The 19,505-nt window shown below is 41.1% G+C and overlaps 1 protein-coding gene across 1 annotated transcript; it reads right to left on the minus strand.

Annotated features, from left to right (window-relative positions):
* Positions 1-15,784: 15,784 nt before the first annotated feature.
* LOC311365018 (stathmin-like) lies at positions 15,785-18,730 on the minus strand. Its single transcript, XM_084484539.1, has 5 exons — positions 18,685-18,730; positions 17,098-17,137; positions 16,839-17,011; positions 16,525-16,716; positions 15,785-16,445 (listed from the first exon to the last, which is right to left on the minus strand). The coding sequence occupies exons 2-5, from the start codon at positions 17,111-17,113 to the stop codon at positions 16,383-16,385; spliced, it is 444 nt and encodes a 147-aa protein (XP_084340665.1). The 5' UTR covers positions 17,114-17,137; positions 18,685-18,730; the 3' UTR covers positions 15,785-16,382.
* Positions 18,731-19,505: the final 775 nt, after the last annotated feature.

Raw genomic sequence — 19,505 nt, forward strand, 5'->3', positions numbered from 1 at the left:
TCCTAAAGTTTGATGGATTGCCATCCGCGGTTCCTCCAAGTGTGCTTGACTATTACGAATTGCATTTACACGGCTGTGTGCGCCCATGTGGGTGTGTGCGTGTAGCCGGTGTTCATTGGTTCATTGCTGGCGCTGTGCCGGTAGGCCTATTATGCGCCATTTGCATTCTAATTTTGTACAAATGCTCCGCTTGTTCATTGGACCTCAGTGAGATGGATGTACAGGTTTATCACAAACACGGGATGTAATTATGCAAATGAAGGAAATATTACAACCAGGAGTTATATTTAAAAAAAAAATAACACACATCTGTGATGTGCAGCGGGGTGAGGTGAGGAGAGTCTCCAAAATAGAACTGGCTGATGCACTGCCTTCACACAAACGCATTATACTCGGATTATAAGGAGGCTGTGTGTGCGTGTGTGTGTGTGTGCAGGCGACGTGAGTGAGTGGATATCCATATGAGTGTGTGCGTGTGCCAGGGAGGTGATTGTGGATCCATATGAGTGAGGCGGCCATATTGGATCCTGGATCCGGATGCCGAACAGGTGACTGATGAGCTCGCCGCTGCTCCCCGCCAGACCAGAGTTTGGCTGTGAGGAAGGGACACGGCGGCTTTTAATAATCAAACAGCACCACGCACAAAATCAGCTGTAATTGCTTTTTAACTTGTACTAATTGGTATTTATTGGAATGGGGCTGGGAGTAGGAGGGGCCCCTTGATGAATAGGTGCGAGAGAGGGTGAGTGGAGTGAGAGTTTACACACCGTCCACGGTGGGGTGAACTGAAACAACACAGCAAGGCAAACATCTGCTTAGTCTGTCACTAACTGCGGCTCTCGGAGGGCTAACATCGGTTTCGCTGATAGAGGTTCCTCGGCCCATATTTTCGAACGATGTCTGTGGGCCTTTGTCATATTCGCGTCTGCGATGTCACCGCAACCAGGCTTTTCAGCCGACAGCCCGACAGTGTTCAGAGCCGGCTTTTTCCTGCGTCTTCCTGCTTGTTGTTGTTATTGCTAAATGGATCCCGTAGTCACAAGGACAGTGTTGCCCCTGTACGTGTACCACAGCAATCGGCCAATACTTAAATCCATTAAATCCATTTTTAAATCCCCTGCTGCCGGCCGGCTTTTTGACATTTCCACGGCGGTTTGTATCACAAAGACCATTTCATTGGACTGAGTCCAAGTAGCGGCACACTAGTGTATTTGCATAACTGCGATCTGATTGGCCGACGGACCCGTCGCTTCCCGAAAAGTGGAACATTTCTCAACTTTTGACGCAGGCCACGGAGCCCAAAGAACGGACAGACCCACAATGCATTTCGAGGGCGCCCCATGCAAAGTCAATGAGATGCGTCCGTTGACAGAGGTAGTGGGCAAGAGGCGTGACGCCTCTTGCACTAACAACAACAAGCAGGAAGACGCAGGAAAAAGCTGGCTTTATAACGCCTGGTGCAAGGAGAGCGCAAGGAGAGTGTTGCCCCTGTTGCAGGCTGAGTCTACAAAGACTACTCCCCCATACGTCAGACATGCCCTCGCCCATCCGTCGACTGACGGAGGTAGTGTTAACTAGGCATTAGCCGCCGCCAGCGCTGACATTGTCAGCGCTGGGAGAGGCATTACCGCAGTGTCATCACATTGTCTTAAGGGTTTTCTAGAAAAATTCCAAAGTAGGTGGGGAGGGGAGAACGTAGAGAGCGGTTGATGATGTTGTGACTTAAAAGTCAAATGCGGCAGACAGAATTTCTCTCTCTCTCTCTCTCTCTCTCTCTCTCTCTCTCTCTCTCTCTCTCTCTCTCTGAGGTCAATTTAGAAACAAAGTGAGAGTGTGTGGGTACACTCTGGAATGCCATGCTCCTAAATGTATGTGTGAACTATCTGTTATGGGACTAACATAGCTATTACTTTTGTCTCTGGGTCTTATACATATGGTTGTGTTCACTGATTTACAATTCAACGTATTATGTTGTGATTTTTGGTGTGTTTATTCTTAACTCTGATCTAGATCAGTGAAAAACATAGTATTTTAAACCATGGCTGTCACAACATTGCATTTCAACTCATGTTGAACATAAAGTTTTTGTCATCAAATGATATTCATCTAGAAGTTTTGGTACATCAAAATGTTATTTCATGCTCATTGAAAGGGGACAGCAAAAGTGCAAAAAATTAGATGAGTATTGATTCATCAAATATTAAACCCCTATGCAATACTTTTGATTTGTGAAATGTTTCAGGTAATATATAAGGCTTTAATAAGTTTCAAGGCTGTGGATTAAAGTATCTGAAAGAGAAAACCAGGATTGACAGCCCTTCATTTCCAGTATGTTTGTGTTTGTGTGTGTGCATGTTGATTTTATGTGTGTGTGTGTGTGTGTGTGTGTGTGTGTGTGTGTGTGTGTGTGTGTATGTGTGTGTGTGTCTCTATATATATATTTATATATGTGTGTTTGCGTGCATGTGTGTGTGATGATTTTATGTGTGTGTGTGTGTGTGTGTGTGTGTGATGATTTTATGTGTGTGTGTGTGTGTGTGTGTGTGTGATGATTATGTGTGTGTGTGTGTGTGTGTGTGTGTGTCACCCGTCAGCCCAATCAGAAAGTGACTTAAGAGGTGGCTCCTGGTGCTAACCTTCAGACAGCCCCTCCGCAGAGATTTCTAAAACATTTATAACCCGCCTGTACCCCTGTTCCCTTCCCCTTCCCAGCTGTCAGCTCTAATCGTTAAAGAGATTTATCCACAACACAATGGCCCGGCTCCTTCTGCGCCGTCATCTTCGCACAACATACCATCTGAAAACCATTATCTGTGCTTTAAGTCCCGACACAGCCGCCGCAACAGATGACCTTAACGGATAGATCGCTGGACTTGCTGCCGTTTCTTTTCTTTTTTGACACTTGTTTATGTTTGTATTTATTCATCTATGTGTATCTTTCCATAAAGGAGATGTTGCGGGGCGGTTTCCTTCCCCCCCAGTGATGCATATGTTGCATGGCGTTTGCAGCTCTTTCAAATGTCTGGAAAAACATGAAGACAAAGTCAACGGGGTAAATGGAACCAGATATGGGTGGTATGTTATATTGAGCTCACAAATGCTAGTAAATCTAGTAGAGGGGTTAGAGTGAGGTTCACTCAATTTTTAAAGTATCCAACTGAAAAAATCCCACTCCTCCTTTCAGGACTCCCACCAAAGTCACTCGATCAAAACACACAAAACAAGCTAGCTCGCTATCTTTAGCACTAGCGCTGCCTAGCCTTGTGGAAGGCTATGTTCATGCACCACGAGTACATGGGACAGACGGGTAAGACATCTAATTATTTTATTCAGGACGATGAAATGGTTGGACTTGCTTATCACAGGCCTACCACAGCCACCGATAACAGAGCTTGGTCTTTTTTTTTGTCAGAGCATTTGATTTATTGACACTTTCAACAAATATGACAAAAATGCTTTTATCAATTGCCTACCCTACCTTTTAGTCTATGTTTATGGTTATGTGACACAAAGGCTCTTATAAGCTCTTAAAAAACATTTCAGTAAGAGATTGAATAATAACAGATAAGCTTAGGTTAATGTATGAGAAGAAATGTTAGGTAAGAAATGTTTCTGCACAATGTTAATTTGAGTTAAGGGTTAATAAGGGTCAGGACATGTGGGTCATAGAGCCAATGCAAACCTTTGGCTCTGGAAGCTAGAAATCCTATCACCACATACTAACCAGGCACTACATTAAATGACCTGCATCGCTTGCATGGTTCACATTGCAGTCAATTAAGAGGCCTCTTTTTCAGTGGGCTGCAACCAAGCAGAGTGCAAGCAGCCTACTCACTAGAATGCATTATAGCAAACTAGCATTGCCTCCTTTACACTGTAGGCAATAACATCCGTTAGCATGTTTAAAATGTCTGGTCGTTTAGTCTGGTGTGACCTAGCATTTCAGTGTTGCTATGTAATCTATCCATCCAGTACAAGCAATCAATTTAGTGTAAAAATAAAACGCCAGTTCCACAGTTCTCACCTAGCCTCTTCTTGTGTTTTTATCATTGGCCTATACATGTTATTCCTGCCAGGTCTCACAGCATTGGCAGGAATGAGATATCTTGCTGTATGATGCTGGGTGGTTTGTATAACTAGGAAATAGATGTGAGACATCACCAATAACGAATCGTACAGTACAAATCGCCTCATTTTCAAACGTGACCAACTTGATAATGCAAAAAAACAATTACTTACCAACCTTCTCATACAAAAAAGCCCTGAACACTAATTATTAAATTAATCGTCATTGTTTTTTCACCTGTAGATGGAAGCTTATTGATCATAGCAATCCCCCCAACCCAGCTTTTTATGTCAATCTCTTTCTCTCAGATTCAATAAACATACCATAACTCATAACTCAATGTAAGCCAAATACAGGCACAATACTGGATAGAGTGGTCTCTCTCTCAATCGTTCTTTCTCGCCCTCTCTCAATTGTACAATGTGTACACCAAGAAATATACAATGTTTCCCGACAAAGAATAATTGCAAACACCTACAATAGCCAGGGAAATCAATTTTTGAGAAGCCATGACCTCTGGAATTTCCACCGGCCTGTGTGCTCCCATGGGGAATGCTGACAATATGTAATGTGCAATGTCTTCCTGCTGGTAATTTGCCCAACATAAGCGATAGGGTAATTGGGTAGCGCAGGCGTTATCTGCAAATATTGCGCACCAACATGATAATGTACATCTTATCTCGGAACCACCTTAGATCATCCTGGAGATGTGCACGATTTCACACATAGCCAGCCCCTCTCTCCCACTCTCTCTTTCTCGCTATCTCTGTCTCATGAATTTTAATGTGAACTGTCAAAATGCATGATGATTGCCGGGATTATTGGAGAGATTACCATTAAGACAGTGTATCTGCATGCCTTATCTATGGACAAGAGTACAAATTCAGGGTAGGTTTATGCCAATATAAACTGTAGTAATTGAGCTTAACGATTATCTGGTAAAACAATCTTCCTCATGCAAATGAAACTGCCACAAACATCCACGCACTCACACTGTCGATCTAGTGTGGTAAACCGATGTTGATGAGGTCACACACACACACACACACACACACACACACACACACACACACACACACACACACACACATTTGATTCATTTATTTGGAATGACCAATACTACAACACCATAGCATCCAAATATTAATAAAGAGCCTATTATGTCTCACACAACAACACAAACACTGTGCAAGTATCCACAACCAAGTGAATCAGTAGAGATAAATATATAGTTATAGTTATGTAATGCGTAGAGATGACAGCGCCTTCTTCATATATGCAGACTGCCTATGATTGCTGACACAGAGCAGTATTTGGCTATTTGCTTAGAGTTCTTCTTATTGAGTTCAGCCATTTGCAATCCTCTAATACAGAGTCTATGAACATGTCCAAGGCTACCATAAATGAGTCCAACTAGTTTTCTGCTATAACCACCTACTGTCAAAGCATGTATTAATGGCTGGTATTTTTAAAGAATTCAGAGAAACACAGGTCCATATACATGTCAAAGCAACAACCCACTTCCAGAATCACAATGGTTTTTAAAAGATCATCAACAACGACAATGTCAAGAGTATTTGGAGAGTCTCTAAGAACACTTTCTAGGGAGTTATCATTCAAATGTATGAACCAGTTAAGTTGTATCTTTTTGTTTGTATGTATTGTGCTTAGTCCATGTACTTTGCGTAGTTCATTCGCTGTAATGTCAACAATGCAATTGTGATGGGCAATGTATAGTCCTTTAAATGCGGGGCATCTGTTCACACACACACACACACACACACACACACACACACACACACACACACACACACACACATTAGTATGGGAGTCATGAAACATGATTTCTTGCCATATATATATATATATATATTTCTTATCCGAGCCTTACAGATGTAGCCCTAAAATATTTGGAAACCGCAGTTCAGCCAAAGTGAACACATGCATAGATAGATAGCCTAAGTCTACCGATGGTCTGACAGCAGATTGGAGTTGTATCAGGAACAGCAATACTCTTATGCTTCTTATTCCTATCTGCTAACATCCAATAACCAAGCCGTCAAGAGGTCACATCGAAACGGCCAAACTTGTTCAGGGTGACAGGCTAGCCGCAACTGCTCGCATAACAGATGGGCATATCTGAAGGCACAATGGCTCAAAGCCTTGAACACAATGGTAAAAAAGCAAGCAACAAAACACCATGTGGGCTTCGCTTCTCCCATCCGACAACAGGAACATAAGGTCACGTCATGGCGAACGCAGGGCCGCCAATGCTGAATGAAGCCAGGGTCAGAAACATGCCCTCCGGTCTGGATGAATGTATGGATTTGCTCTGCAATGTGCAGATGGCACTTCGGAATTGGGCACAAACAGCATACATACATGGCTCTGCTGTAGATGATCCATGTTTTGAAGATTTTCATGGAGTGCATTAAAAAGGTGCTGTAGGTAAGTTGTAAGAGCTTATGTAATGGGTGTAATTGGTTGGAAATGCCACAGCCGTACGTTTGCAATTAGTGAAGGTAATGCTCGTGGAAAGTGCTAATTTGTTCCCGTTATTTACTGTGTGCCTCCCTCTGTACCAGGCTTTTTTGATTTTAGACTGCTCCAGGCTCATTTCTGACCAATCAGGGAAACTCTTCCCTGATTGCTTCAGGAAATCAATCTTGCCTGACTTTAAAATGGCATAGGAACAGGCAGACAAGGATTTATTTGGGGTTCTTATTTTCAAATTCATGCCATCTTCTTATCTCGCTGTTTCCAACTCTCAAATCATACCTGCAGCTCTTTCAACCCCTTCCATCACCAGGTCTCTTTCTCAGGTCTTTGCCAGTAAAAAGAGTATAACTTCACAACTACAAGGACTATATGTAATCATGGTACTAAGATTTTTTTTGCAAGTGTTATTTGGATGCTACTGGTTCAGAGGGAATAAATCTAGAACACAGCATAAATGAAAGAATTCATTTTTTGTGTCATGTTTCACAGTGAATAGGCCTACCATCTGCCTTTTCAGTTGGTGGGCCTATATAACTATAGGGCCATAGCACAACATCTGATGAGTACCTTGGTCGGGATTTGATGTCAATAAAGTGTTAAGAGCATTTTAATTTGTGTGCACAACCGCTCACTGCACTACATCTCTCGTGTTGCATTATTTACATCACAAACACCAGCATGTATCTCACCTGATTAATCCTGCAACTCCTCGTGTGACTCCAGAACACACAGGCATCGCATTGATGTTGGCTTTAGCAGCTCTCGCAAGCTTGTGGAGAGGGAGCATTATGACATCCCTGATGTGACATTTGGGTCTGTAGTTTTCCTAATTATGAATTTTCACAGTTTTATACGCCAACCGTTTTTGAACAAAGATTCTGATCAAAATATGTACTATTGCTGTTCATGTGCACTTGCACAGTTATGAAAAGTGTTAGGTAATGATCATTTTAAAATACACATTTTACATTACAAGATTACTGCAATTAAAAAGTAACTTGGTTAAAGTGTTACCCTCAGAAAAAGTAACTCATAGGAGTACTTTTGCATTATAAAGAATGAAAATGGCACACAAGACGGGTGGCCAGAAATGCACCGTGGTATCAAAATACCTATTTCTGAAATTTATTATACATGATGATTGAAATTTTTACAATTAATTAGGAAGAACCGAAACATTTAATTAGTTTGCCAACCCACCATGAAGATCCGAAAAGGAAATAGGTCCTTTGATACCAATTTATAGTCAGTACTGGTACTGAACAATGGTGTGTACATTTGTACAATTAATTGACTGAATGTGCCAAAATTTCCGAAATTTCCTTCAACTAAATGAGGACAAAACCGAGATAATTGTATTTGGTGCTAAAACGGAAAGGCTAAAAGTAACCCAACACCTTCACTCTCTGTCCCTGAAAACCTCAATCAAAGCCAGAAATATAGGGGTTATCATGAATTTAGATTTACATTTCGACAGTCACTTCAAATCAGTTACAAAATCTGCATATTATCACCTTAAAAACGTAGCAAGACTTAGAGGGCTCATGTTCATCGAAGACTTACAAAAACTTGTACATGCCTTTATCACTAGTAAGCTTGGTTACTGCAATGGTCTCCTTACAGGTCTCCCAAAAATAAGTCTAAGGCAACTACAGCTTGTTCAGAATGCTGCTGCTAGAGTTCTAACAAAGACCCAAACATTTGTAAACACCTATAAATCCCTACATTGGTTTAGGGACAAAATATTTAACTGATATGCTTCCACTACATAAGCCTTCTAGACCACTAAGATCTTCTGAGAATCTGTTAATTATCCCCAGAGTAAACACGAAACATGGGAAAGCAGGATTTAGTTACTATGCAACAAATAGCTGGAATAAACTGGAATAAAAGTTGGGGCAAGTCTTAAAAGATTTAAGACTTGCCCCAACTCTGACAGCTTTTAAAACAAGACCGAAGACTTTTGTGTTTGCTTTACCTTTCTGCTTAATTTTAAATGTTTTTTTAACTTTGCCTTTATTCTCTATCTATTTTTTATTTTATTACTTAAATGGAATCCGTTTTGGAGTCCCAGAATCTGGGTTGGAGTCCCAGAGAAAGGACCAAGTTCCTTTAGGTCGGGTTGGGGTCCCGATATGGATATACCAGAGAGACTGCTGATCTGATATTAAATACATTGCACTTTCTAAAATGCTTTTCTTAACTTTGCCTTTATTGCCTTTATTTGCCTCTATTTTTCTTTTACTTATCTATTATTTTCTTTTATTGTATGACAATGTTTATATGTGAAGCACTTTGAGTCTGCCTCGTGTATGGAAAGTGCTATATAAATAAAGTTGCCTTGCCTTGCCTAAATTTGTGTCAGAAATGACTTGTAGAAAATGTATTCATTAGAGAGCATACCTCTGGCCAAGGAGATGAATTGAGTCACGGCGCATGATGCTTAATAAGTGATATCTAGTTGCAAATAATTTGTTAACTATGGAAGAAATCACATTAACTCAAGTAGTAATGTCACAGGAAGCGACACAGAGTCTAGGTACTTCCTGTCTACAGAGGAGTCTTTTCAGGTGGACGATTTCTCTCCCCCGCAATCTCCGTCATCTGTCCCCAAAAGCACAGGATGGAGTAGGTCCACACCCGTGCCCGTTCCAGCCATTAGCTCGGCTGGCAGCCCACGGGGCAGAAGCTATTGATGAGCAGGAAAGAGCCGCAGAAGTGAACCACTGGTATTCACAATGTATTTTATTTTAGACGAAGACTATTGTTTTCATGTATTCCCTTTTTTCCCATTCCCTTTTCCTTTTGATTTCCATATATTTATGCATATTTCTATGTTTGACGAGGCGAGTAACACAATTACAAACACACGACCACTCAGCTGATTCATCCTGCACCTCACAGATAATACCGTCGATCAATGCCCTTCTGGATAAGCAGCCTTGTGTTTGCAGCAGAGTGGAACGCTCACATTGTGTTTTCGGGCAAATGGCGGAAACATAGGATTTCACCCCTTTCTTTCTTAATCACGGTGTCATTTTTAACTGTGATAAAATGGCATATATAACTATGTTGACGATCAAATTAGACATATTACCAAGTTTAAAACAAAAATATTTTGGGTTCACTGGCTCTCGCACATAAACTGCAACTTTATCGAGGATGAAAATAATAAACATAAATTACATTTACTGTAAGTCTGACACTTTATGCTGATTAAGCTAGAACCCAGAATTAATTATGGTACCCTGACAACATCATCCCGGAAACAGGTCCTCCCTTGATGAAGAAGGGGCTGGCATCTTCAAAAACCCAAATTTATCTTGTTTGAACTCCAATGTACCCGAGTGCATATTTGCTAACGCTTTGCAACGGACCCTTTAAATCCACAGCCAGACATTCTCCAATAACTACTTTGCTGCAGGACCACCACCCAGGCCACCTGAAGTCGTCGGAGTCGGACAGTGAACTTCGATGACCTGCCCCGTGTCCGTTCTCCACCCACAGGGAGCACATTGAGATGAGGAAGGGGAAAAACGGGACGGGACGTAAGGATTTCACATTCACAGTCATGCCGCCAAAACCTCAAGGACCTTTACAAATTCTTTGACAAGCCAGATCGGTTCTGAAAGTTAGGAGAACGAAACGAAAGAGGCCCGTCCCCAGTGTAGCCGATACACTGGTGACTGCACGAAGATCACACTCTCCCATCGCCCGTCTGCACACAGTGGGCCATGTTTGTGTTTAGTGTAATTTCCCAGACTCCACAGAGCCCTGCCGCGACGGTGCTGGGCTGCAGCCGTGTCTTAACAGAGCTGCTGCGACATGCTTCAAAGACGCTGCACATTTAAAATGCAGGCTATTCTGCCACCTCACACAGAGGCTTAAATGTGTAAATCTACTTCCAGGCGGAAGATACCCAGAGGAGGATTACATCATAGCCAGGGTTGAATACTGAGAGAGAAAGAGACTGAAAGAGAAACACACACACACACACACATACATTGAAATGTAAACGCAAGCTAGACTTTTCACCTTACTTTCCTATATAAAACAAGATGGCCTATACAGCAAATCCAATATCTGTATCATTTTCTGGGTCCTTCAATCCAACCACATGGTCAGCACCTACGCAATGGCCTTTTCCTATTGCCGTGAATTGGAGTGGATGGCTCTGCCACTGAATTTTGATGATAGTGATTGGTTGGTAGACTTAAAAAGAAAACCTGATATGTATTGATGTGTTTCACTGTGATCTTCATAATCCCACACAGACATGGAAGCATTGGTTGCACAATGGGGATTTCTTTTAAACCGATTCACGCCACAACTTCCACTGCATTATACATTCGTGGGGAGCACTGGTGGGAGAAGAAGGTTTAGTCCACTGGGATTCGCTGGGCCCATTATGTTTTTATGGGGGCCTGGCCCATTAGAGAGAATTATCTTCCTCTCGAATTTAAGAAAGTGGAGAACTTTGGCATGAATCAATTCTGAATGTGCAGTTAACCATGCAGAAAGAAAAACATATTTGACTGCAGTAATGTGACAGAATATGTGAATCCATAATATCTTGCCTCTACAGACACACATTCAAGCATGCACACACACACACATGTGGGGGCAGGCACACGTAAACACATGCTCACACACACACACACACACACACACACACACACACACACACACACACACAGCTTGTTCACACCTACGCACAGCATACCATTTACCACAGTGCAACTACTATGCAAGAACTCTCCTCCACATTTTATACTGCATTCATACAGTTTTACATTACAAGCATTGTTAAGGCATTGAACAATAATGAGTCAGACTAACTATAGACGGAAAACCAGTTTTCTCTGATCTTGAAAGTTGAAAACATAAAATTGTGATTCAAAAGTAAACATGTATCCCAAACTAGAGCCTTAAGGGCTGTCATTTTAAGAGGAAAATTATATTGTGATTTAATTGGTTTTATGGGGATTCTGGGGTTAGCAAGAAGTTCCAGCCTAATTGTAAAACTGACCCAAGCCTAAATAGTAGATTCATTGTTTATTAGATTTTTCTTTTGTGGACCATGGTTGATGGAGGATTTTTTTTACCTAGGTGGCAGCAAACTCACAATCATGGTCTATTGTGTGCTGTGTAGTTATTCTTTAAAAAATGTTATCGCATCTGAGCTCCTGACATTCGCTCAGCATCTATCAACCATTGGTGCAACAAAACCTAATTTGTGTCTCAGTGTCAGATCCACAGTCCCCTTAAACATCTGTTTCCTTAATGTCCACCCCATACTGCCACACCACCGTTTCTTCTGCACTGGCATTTCTTAGCTGTGACCCTATTTGTTGTTTCCTGGTAGACACTTTCATTAAGATGTTGTCAGGATAGCCCCGAGTCGTTTAGCATTATGTTTGCCGTGTGTGATACGGGACCAAGTCTTGCTCTTTGTTCTCGTAATTATATTTTCAGTATTTAAAATATAAATCTATTTAGAAAAGGAAAAAAAAAGAAATGGGACGAGATAAGCTGCCCCTGTCAAGCCTGTTATTTGTTTGATCTGTCAGTCTAGCTGTTTGCTATATATATGGATTTTGCCCGTTTTATCAGAAGATGGGAAGATCAGAGGATAGGTGCTGTACAGCTTCATGATGTATTGGTGGTGTCCATGTGTATGTCCAAACCAATATTTCCACACTTCTAATCTATCACAAAGAAACCAAAAAAAAAAAAAAAGTAATTTCAAACACTGAGCTATAATTTCAAAGTGAGTTGATGTTTTTCTTCACTTTCAGTTGGAAGGATAAACAAACAGTTTGTGCAGCGAAGGCAGGAAGTGCATAAAATGAAAGTAAATGTATTCTATCACCGGTGTTCTCAGCATGGAGTTAATATCAACACTTTGTAAAGTGTTTGCTTTGCTGGATCAAACATAATTCAGTTTAGGAATCTATACACACACACACACACACACACACACACACAGTAGTTGTCATACAATAATTTATGAGCTATTGTATGTTTATTGTAGCGACTTCAATGTGATGAATAGTGATGCATGCAAACACTTTTACTCATTCATCACCATATAATCTAGATGAGAGGAGGTGACAATGCAACAATTTATTGCACTGATGAACCTCTGCAAAATAGATTTATCTTTCCCTCGAGACAAAACAATGTTGTGGAATTATAAAAGTTTCCATTTGTTTGGTTAATTGCTTACATCTTGAGTAGAACAGAGGAACGCATGAAGCATGGAGAATGAGTGGGCAGTGAGCATGAATTTAACAGCCGTGCTACTCCTTTTGTCAACTATTGTCTCAGAATAACTCACTTGAAGGTTGACACATTCTAACCCTCTTTTTTAAATACCTTCAGAGTGGGTTTTTAGTCCAAATACATTATTTGAAAAGCTACTTGAGCTGCTGCAAGGTTTTTACTGCAAAATGTTTTATTCTCCCAAGTTTAGGTATGGATACCAAACCAGAGAGCAATGAGCATCCAATGAAGTTTTGCACGTAATTTTCTTTATGAGCTTGAGTACTTAAGTATTAAGGGAGGTAGATATAGAAAGATGAAGAGGTTTGTATAGAAGATAGGACGTCACAAAAGCGCAACATTGCCATCTAGAGGATTTATATAGGTCATTGCATCGGCTCCAAGAGGATATAGAGGCCATCTTTATAGCCATCCATCCATCTTATCTCTACCAAATGTAACTTTTTGGCTGATGTTGGTGGGAGATCATCAAGACCTGGCCATAGAGACAACTTGAAAGGGATGCATTACCATGTAGGGCAATTTGATGTTTGTATTTGTCCAAACGTCGCCTGGATTAAACACAGAGGAAGTAAGGCCAACTTAGATACTCAACAGTTTTTATGAGACACCATTGATGGTAGAAGTGGTCAATTCAGCAATATTTGCACGTGCCCATTTAGCATATTTTGGTTTGAATCCACTGTCCGACCATCAACATGCAACAAGTGGCCCTTTGTGCATTTTAGCGACAACCAGTTTAGACCCTCCATTCACTTGCACAAGCAGGCTTATTAAACATGTTTCATTACCAAACTTTCAACAACTCTTAATTGTATGATATACATTCATTATATGGGCTTAGTCAACGTCGGCATTTGTTTTCTACGGAGACCGGGAGTTGACATGGGAGTAATTTTTTTATAAAGCTAATACGGAAGCGTAATGCATTCACTTCTGCTCTGATAAATGAAATAGTGAACGGTATGGCATCACTTGTGACATCACAAGTGGGCGTGTCCACCTAGATGTACGCTGGATAGATCAGTCTACCAGCCTACCCAGTGGACTGTAGCAAACGTTGCCCATCTATCTGTCACACATCTAGGTGGGCACGCCCACTTGTGATGTCATAAGAGCCATATTTTCAAAACGGCTTGTAACGGCTAATCACACTCACACCTGGTTGCATGTCATGGGACCTTTAAGCCCAAATGCGCTTTAGTAAAGCGTGCGTGCAAAATACTGAAAGCGTGCGCGTGATTTACTAAAGCGCACGTGCGATTTACTTATAGTGCACTTGCGCCTTACTAACGCACGTGTGCTTTATAAAAAAATATGACTCCCGGGCTCCGTAGTTTTTATACAATTTAATTCTGTACCAAGTTGATCGGCTTTCAAAAGTACCCCATAGCACTTTAGTTTAAGCTCTTTGTTTGAGACAATAACAATCATAAACGAATGGAAGTTATAATAAAATATAAACTTAACATTTCAAATGTTATGAAAGTACAAACATTTTTGTTTCGTTATCCGCGCTTAGACGTCTCTTCTTTCATTTTCCTAGCAAAACCGGTTAAAATATAATATAATAAATAATAAATATAAATATATTTTTTTCAGTTAAAGTTAAACCTGTTTCTCTATTGCCAATTTAAAACAATGATTGAAAGAATCCTACAAGTATCCTCTTTCACAGGATGTATTTCACATACCTGAGCCATTGGTGACATCCCCATAACTCTGTAAAAGCTCTTGTCTTATTCCGGTTCAAATAGATAGTTTGGCAAAGCAGCTCTTTTCTTCATGTTCAGAATCCCTTCCAGATGCTCAGAGTTCTGCAGTATATTGTGTTGTACCAGAGGCTGGTTAAACGGTTTCCCATCTACAGTAAACCACTACGGGGATGGATAAATTAAAATGTTACATACTGAGACCTGTTGTACTATAACTTTCCGAGAATATACATATCTTTATAATACATTTGATATATTTATTACATGTATAAATGTAGAATTTACTGAATGTCGCCCCCTGCTGTTGACAGGGGGTAGTGAACGTAATTCTGGGAAAATATGGAAAAATAGCTCATTGGGGCAGATTGCGGGATGACAGGCAAAAGAGCCAGTCAGATTGCTCCAATTTTTTTAAAGAGCACTTGAAGTCCCTGTCCTTAGCATGAAAAAAAATCGAACTGCTTATCATGGCTACCACCTAAATACGTCGGGGTCATTTCAGTCCATCAGGAACCTTCCTTACTAAAAAAGAATAATCTACCGCCGACTGGAAAAAGACAGATTTCCAAACGGCTTGTAATCGCTTATCACACACACCTGATGGCATATGTCCTCTCTTTAATCGATCTGATATTTGTATTTTGGTTATTTTGATATGGTTTGCGATAAAAACGTATATTTTGGAAGGTAGATTTGCGTGAACGCCACATTTTAGGGTATACATATATGAATCTCAAACGTTAACGTTTTATGTACTATAAAAATCTGTTTCACAAGTTAAAATATGGTTTGAACATTAAACATTACCCTAGCAATATTGATAGTTAACCCTTTTCCAATAATCAGGATCACAGATGCTGTTGTGCAAATAACTAATGAACGCCCAAATAAAGACTGCATATAATGACCGCTAGAGGGAGCCCAAGAACTGCACACTGTGACGCAGCAACCCCCAGAAAGCATGTCTATTAAAAGTTCGTTACAAGACTATATATCGTTCAGCAATGGTTATGAAGCCAAATTGAGTCACTATTTAGAATCAATTTGGTGACACGTAGACATTAAGAGCAGAGGGTTCCAAAACTAGTCAAACATGCAGATGGCTGCCAAGTTCCATTTTAATTTATGTACGCCATGCTGAAGTTTAGATTACACTACTGAAGTCCTGATACACAAGTCCTTCCAATGACGACCCAGAGCCGACCTACATTAGGTTTACAACTTTTATTTTAGTACAACAGTTCAAGTCCACTAGTTACTGTATATTGAGATACCATGTGTGGTGTTCCAACAATATCAAGATGTAAAATTTACATTTTCAGCAAGGTTAAATTCCCAGCTATACAGCAAGAAGTCATGTGCTTTCCAAATTATTTCCTATACATTACAAAATGCAATAGTTCAGCGGGACAAACATGAAGCTTCAGTGAATTGAACTAGCAAGAGCAATAAGTACATATACAGGGTAGCAAGGCGTTGAACTGCATCTAGAAACCGGCCCAGGTTAAACAGTACACTAGTATAATAAGTGCCAAACAGTCGCAGATCCACAACACAATTCCAATGCTCACAAATGGAACAGGCAAAGCAGACTCAAAAAGCGGAGGGGGAGGAAGGGGAGAGACATGTAAAACCAGTGCAAGTACACTTCTACCGTGAGAGTTGAAAAATTCACAAAGGTGGAACTTCATATTTTTTATTTGAAAAAGGTGGGTTGTGAACACAAAAATACTGGCCGTCAAAACAAAATAAAGCAATCTTTGGATACGTAAAAAAACAACAAAAGCCTGTACAAATTTTCCCCGTGCTGGAAGTGTTCAGTCTTCTGAAGTGCCTTCCTGGGTTTCCTTGTTCTTGCGCACAACCTCCAACTTCTTATCCTGTTGGAGACAAGTCAAATACATTAGGGATAAAAAGTATATTAAAAAAAAAAAAAAATTACACCGAAAACCCACCCACCTTCTCCTTGAACTTCTCGTTCTTTGCCGCTAGAAGGGCTGTGCGGTTTTCCTTGTTGGCCTCCATCTTCTGATTGAGCTTCTCTTCTGCCATCTTGCTGAAGTTGTTGTTCTCCTCCATGGCCTTCTGCAGCACCTCCTTCTCGTGTTCCCGCTTCTCCGCCAAGTGCTTCAGAACCTCAGCCTCGTGGTTCTGGCAGAACAAGGACATAGGATATGCAAAACAAAAATTATAAATCTCCTAAATACAAGGTTTTCAAAATAAATTAAAAAGTGTTGATCTAAGTTACAATACACAACAGTGGGTGTGCCTACCTTGCGTCTCTCTTCCGCAGCCTCCAGCTTCCTCTGGATTTCCTCCAAGGAGACATCCTTCTTCTTGGGAGGAGACAAGGGGAACTCTGACTTGGCATCTGGTGCAGGAGCAGCCAGAATCACCTCAAAGGCCTGGCCAGAGGCTCGCTTGTCCAGCTCCTTGACCTGAATATCTGAACAAAGGACATACCACACTGTAGTACAGAAAAGACGCAATCCTTTTTCGAAAATCTTGAAAACATTGTGTTTAATAACCAACCTCCAATAGTTTCCATCTTGCCAGAAGATAACCGGTGATTCTGAGAAAAACAAAAACAATGCCATTTATAAAATTGTCATCTCCACGAGTGAACTCATTGACTGAGCCTGGAAAGCGGCTTCAGCGACCTCTGATGGTCGTTTAAAATAATCATTCATTTAAACAACAAAGCTCACGAGTGACACCTACTGGACGTTCTGCGAATATCAAGAAACCACCGCCCATCCATCCAAACAAAAACTGCCTACATATTACATCGAGCATGTACTACAACATATCACAACAAAAAGGTATTTAATGTTGAGAGGCGAATTACACTAAACAGAGCAACGAATGAGTTAAAAGCACAAAGTAAAGCCTGAGCAGCTGGAGGGCACAACGGTTACTGAAACAAAGGCTGCGGCAGGGTGGGGTACAGTGCCAGGCTGTGGCATACATAAGAAAAGCCTCGTTTTGTCCTACTTGCACAATAGCTGGGGAAGCATCTGGTAAACCCAGCGTACGTGACAAATCATGATGAAGCGTGGCGCTATGATAATCGGGAGGGAAAACTGCACCTGTTCGTTGCTATCAACGAGTCTGAGCCGCAGGAGGCTTAGGCAGGAAACAAAAAAAGTAAAACATAACTTCAATGATTTCAAAAAATGTCTTAAACCGAAATGAACAAATTACTAGGCAACGATTCCACACGGATGTCATCGAAATGCAGCTCACCAAGCAGGGATTTGGATTCGACTTGCATTAATTACTGGATTCCTGACATTTCAGATGTCTTTAAAACAAAGGTCCAGGGTGGAAGACCAAAAAAAACAGGGTGGCTGGCGTGGTGTCACAGGAGCCAACAAACCAAAAGCCCAGGCGAGACAAAGGAGCTTTTGATTACCGCCTAAATGTGCTCAGCAGCTGCAAACAAAGACCAGATTGGGTGCCTGTTCTGCTCCACCCGTGTCGTTCAACAACGACAAAGATGCAGGCGTCGATTGAAAAAAAATGAAACCAAGCCAAATATTTCGAAAATTTGAATGTCCAGAAATGCGATCTACATATATAATGAATCTAAACAAACATCAAAATGACACCGTTCAGGGACCAACAGAAACAGTATCGAAACGGTTGAAACAACGTTGTATTGCACGTTCAAGCAGGTGTGTCGCCTGTGACACCCCGTGTGGTTGCCTTTATGCCAGGGAGTCACATCTCCAGCCACACAATAGACCAGACAACGCTCGGTGCATCGCAGCCTAGACGCACTGGCTGCAGAGCCCCTGAACCGCGACACACGACGGTGCAAATCAGAAAATAATGTACACAGATTGTACACTAATATGTACACTAGATTTAAACATGGTCAAAATACCAAACAAACTCCATTTCGTTTGCACCATGCAGGTTATCAAATACGCCATATGTAGGCCTTACGTATGTCCACTGGGACCCGAAAACATCCGCTAGAGACGCAAATATAGAGGTAAAAAAAGTTGGAAATAGTCAAAAACCCTCTTGAAAGACTCGATTTCCGTAATCTGGGCTACTTCTGTTTCTCTTTTATCGATAACTTTCAAATAAAAGATGCACTGTCACACCCACCTTTACAAGAAGCGAGCGCTACAGTCCTCTCAGCCAGACTTTGCCGCGGATTCTATACTTCAGCTCAGCAATTACGCGCATAAAAAGACCCCAGTGTGTGACGTCACATCCGTGCCTGCGATTTGATTGGATCGCTGCTCCTTCGCTGATTGTACGGCGAGTGCTGTTTTTCGATTTCATGTCCGCATTGTCAACTATTTACAACGTACGTCGATAATTGATGTATCCGAATAATGTGTTGCTGTCTGTAGTGCATTGTTACAAGGTGAAGAGATGCGGTCAAACACAGTCGGTTCTCTCTCATTACCCAAATCCCAGTCCTTGCTTTACAAGTAGACAGCGCGATTAGCAAGATGTGCATGATTAATAAGACAATACTCAGAAGATGTGTAAATAATCTACCAAATGTATAATATATGTATGTTTGTATAATATAGATTATTATTATTATGATTAAATCCCATTCAATCATATGATCTTTCGGCTTGAAATTGTACATACATTATGGCGCAATTGCAACACATGTAATTCAATCACTTTTAATACAATGCACTTCTTTACGTGCTTGCACTGTAATAATATGTTTGCTAAGTTATGGTTCGTTCAGTATTTGCACTTTGAATTGTGTGGCTCGTCCAGTTGTGCAGACGAACCCTCGCGATACAGCTTGCGGAGTGCCGAGGCTAGAGACAGCTGTGACAGCTGTCTGTTCCATAAGTAACACGCCCTAGCCCTGAACCCGCTGTGAACACAGCAGAACTTGGTGGAGTTTCAGAGCCTAATTATTCCATATACACAGTGGCCAGGTTGGCACGGGGCTT

The sequence above is a fragment of the Micromesistius poutassou genome (assembly GCF_964030765.1).
Source record: "Micromesistius poutassou genome assembly, chromosome: 20".
NCBI lineage: Eukaryota > Metazoa > Chordata > Actinopteri > Gadiformes > Gadidae > Micromesistius > Micromesistius poutassou.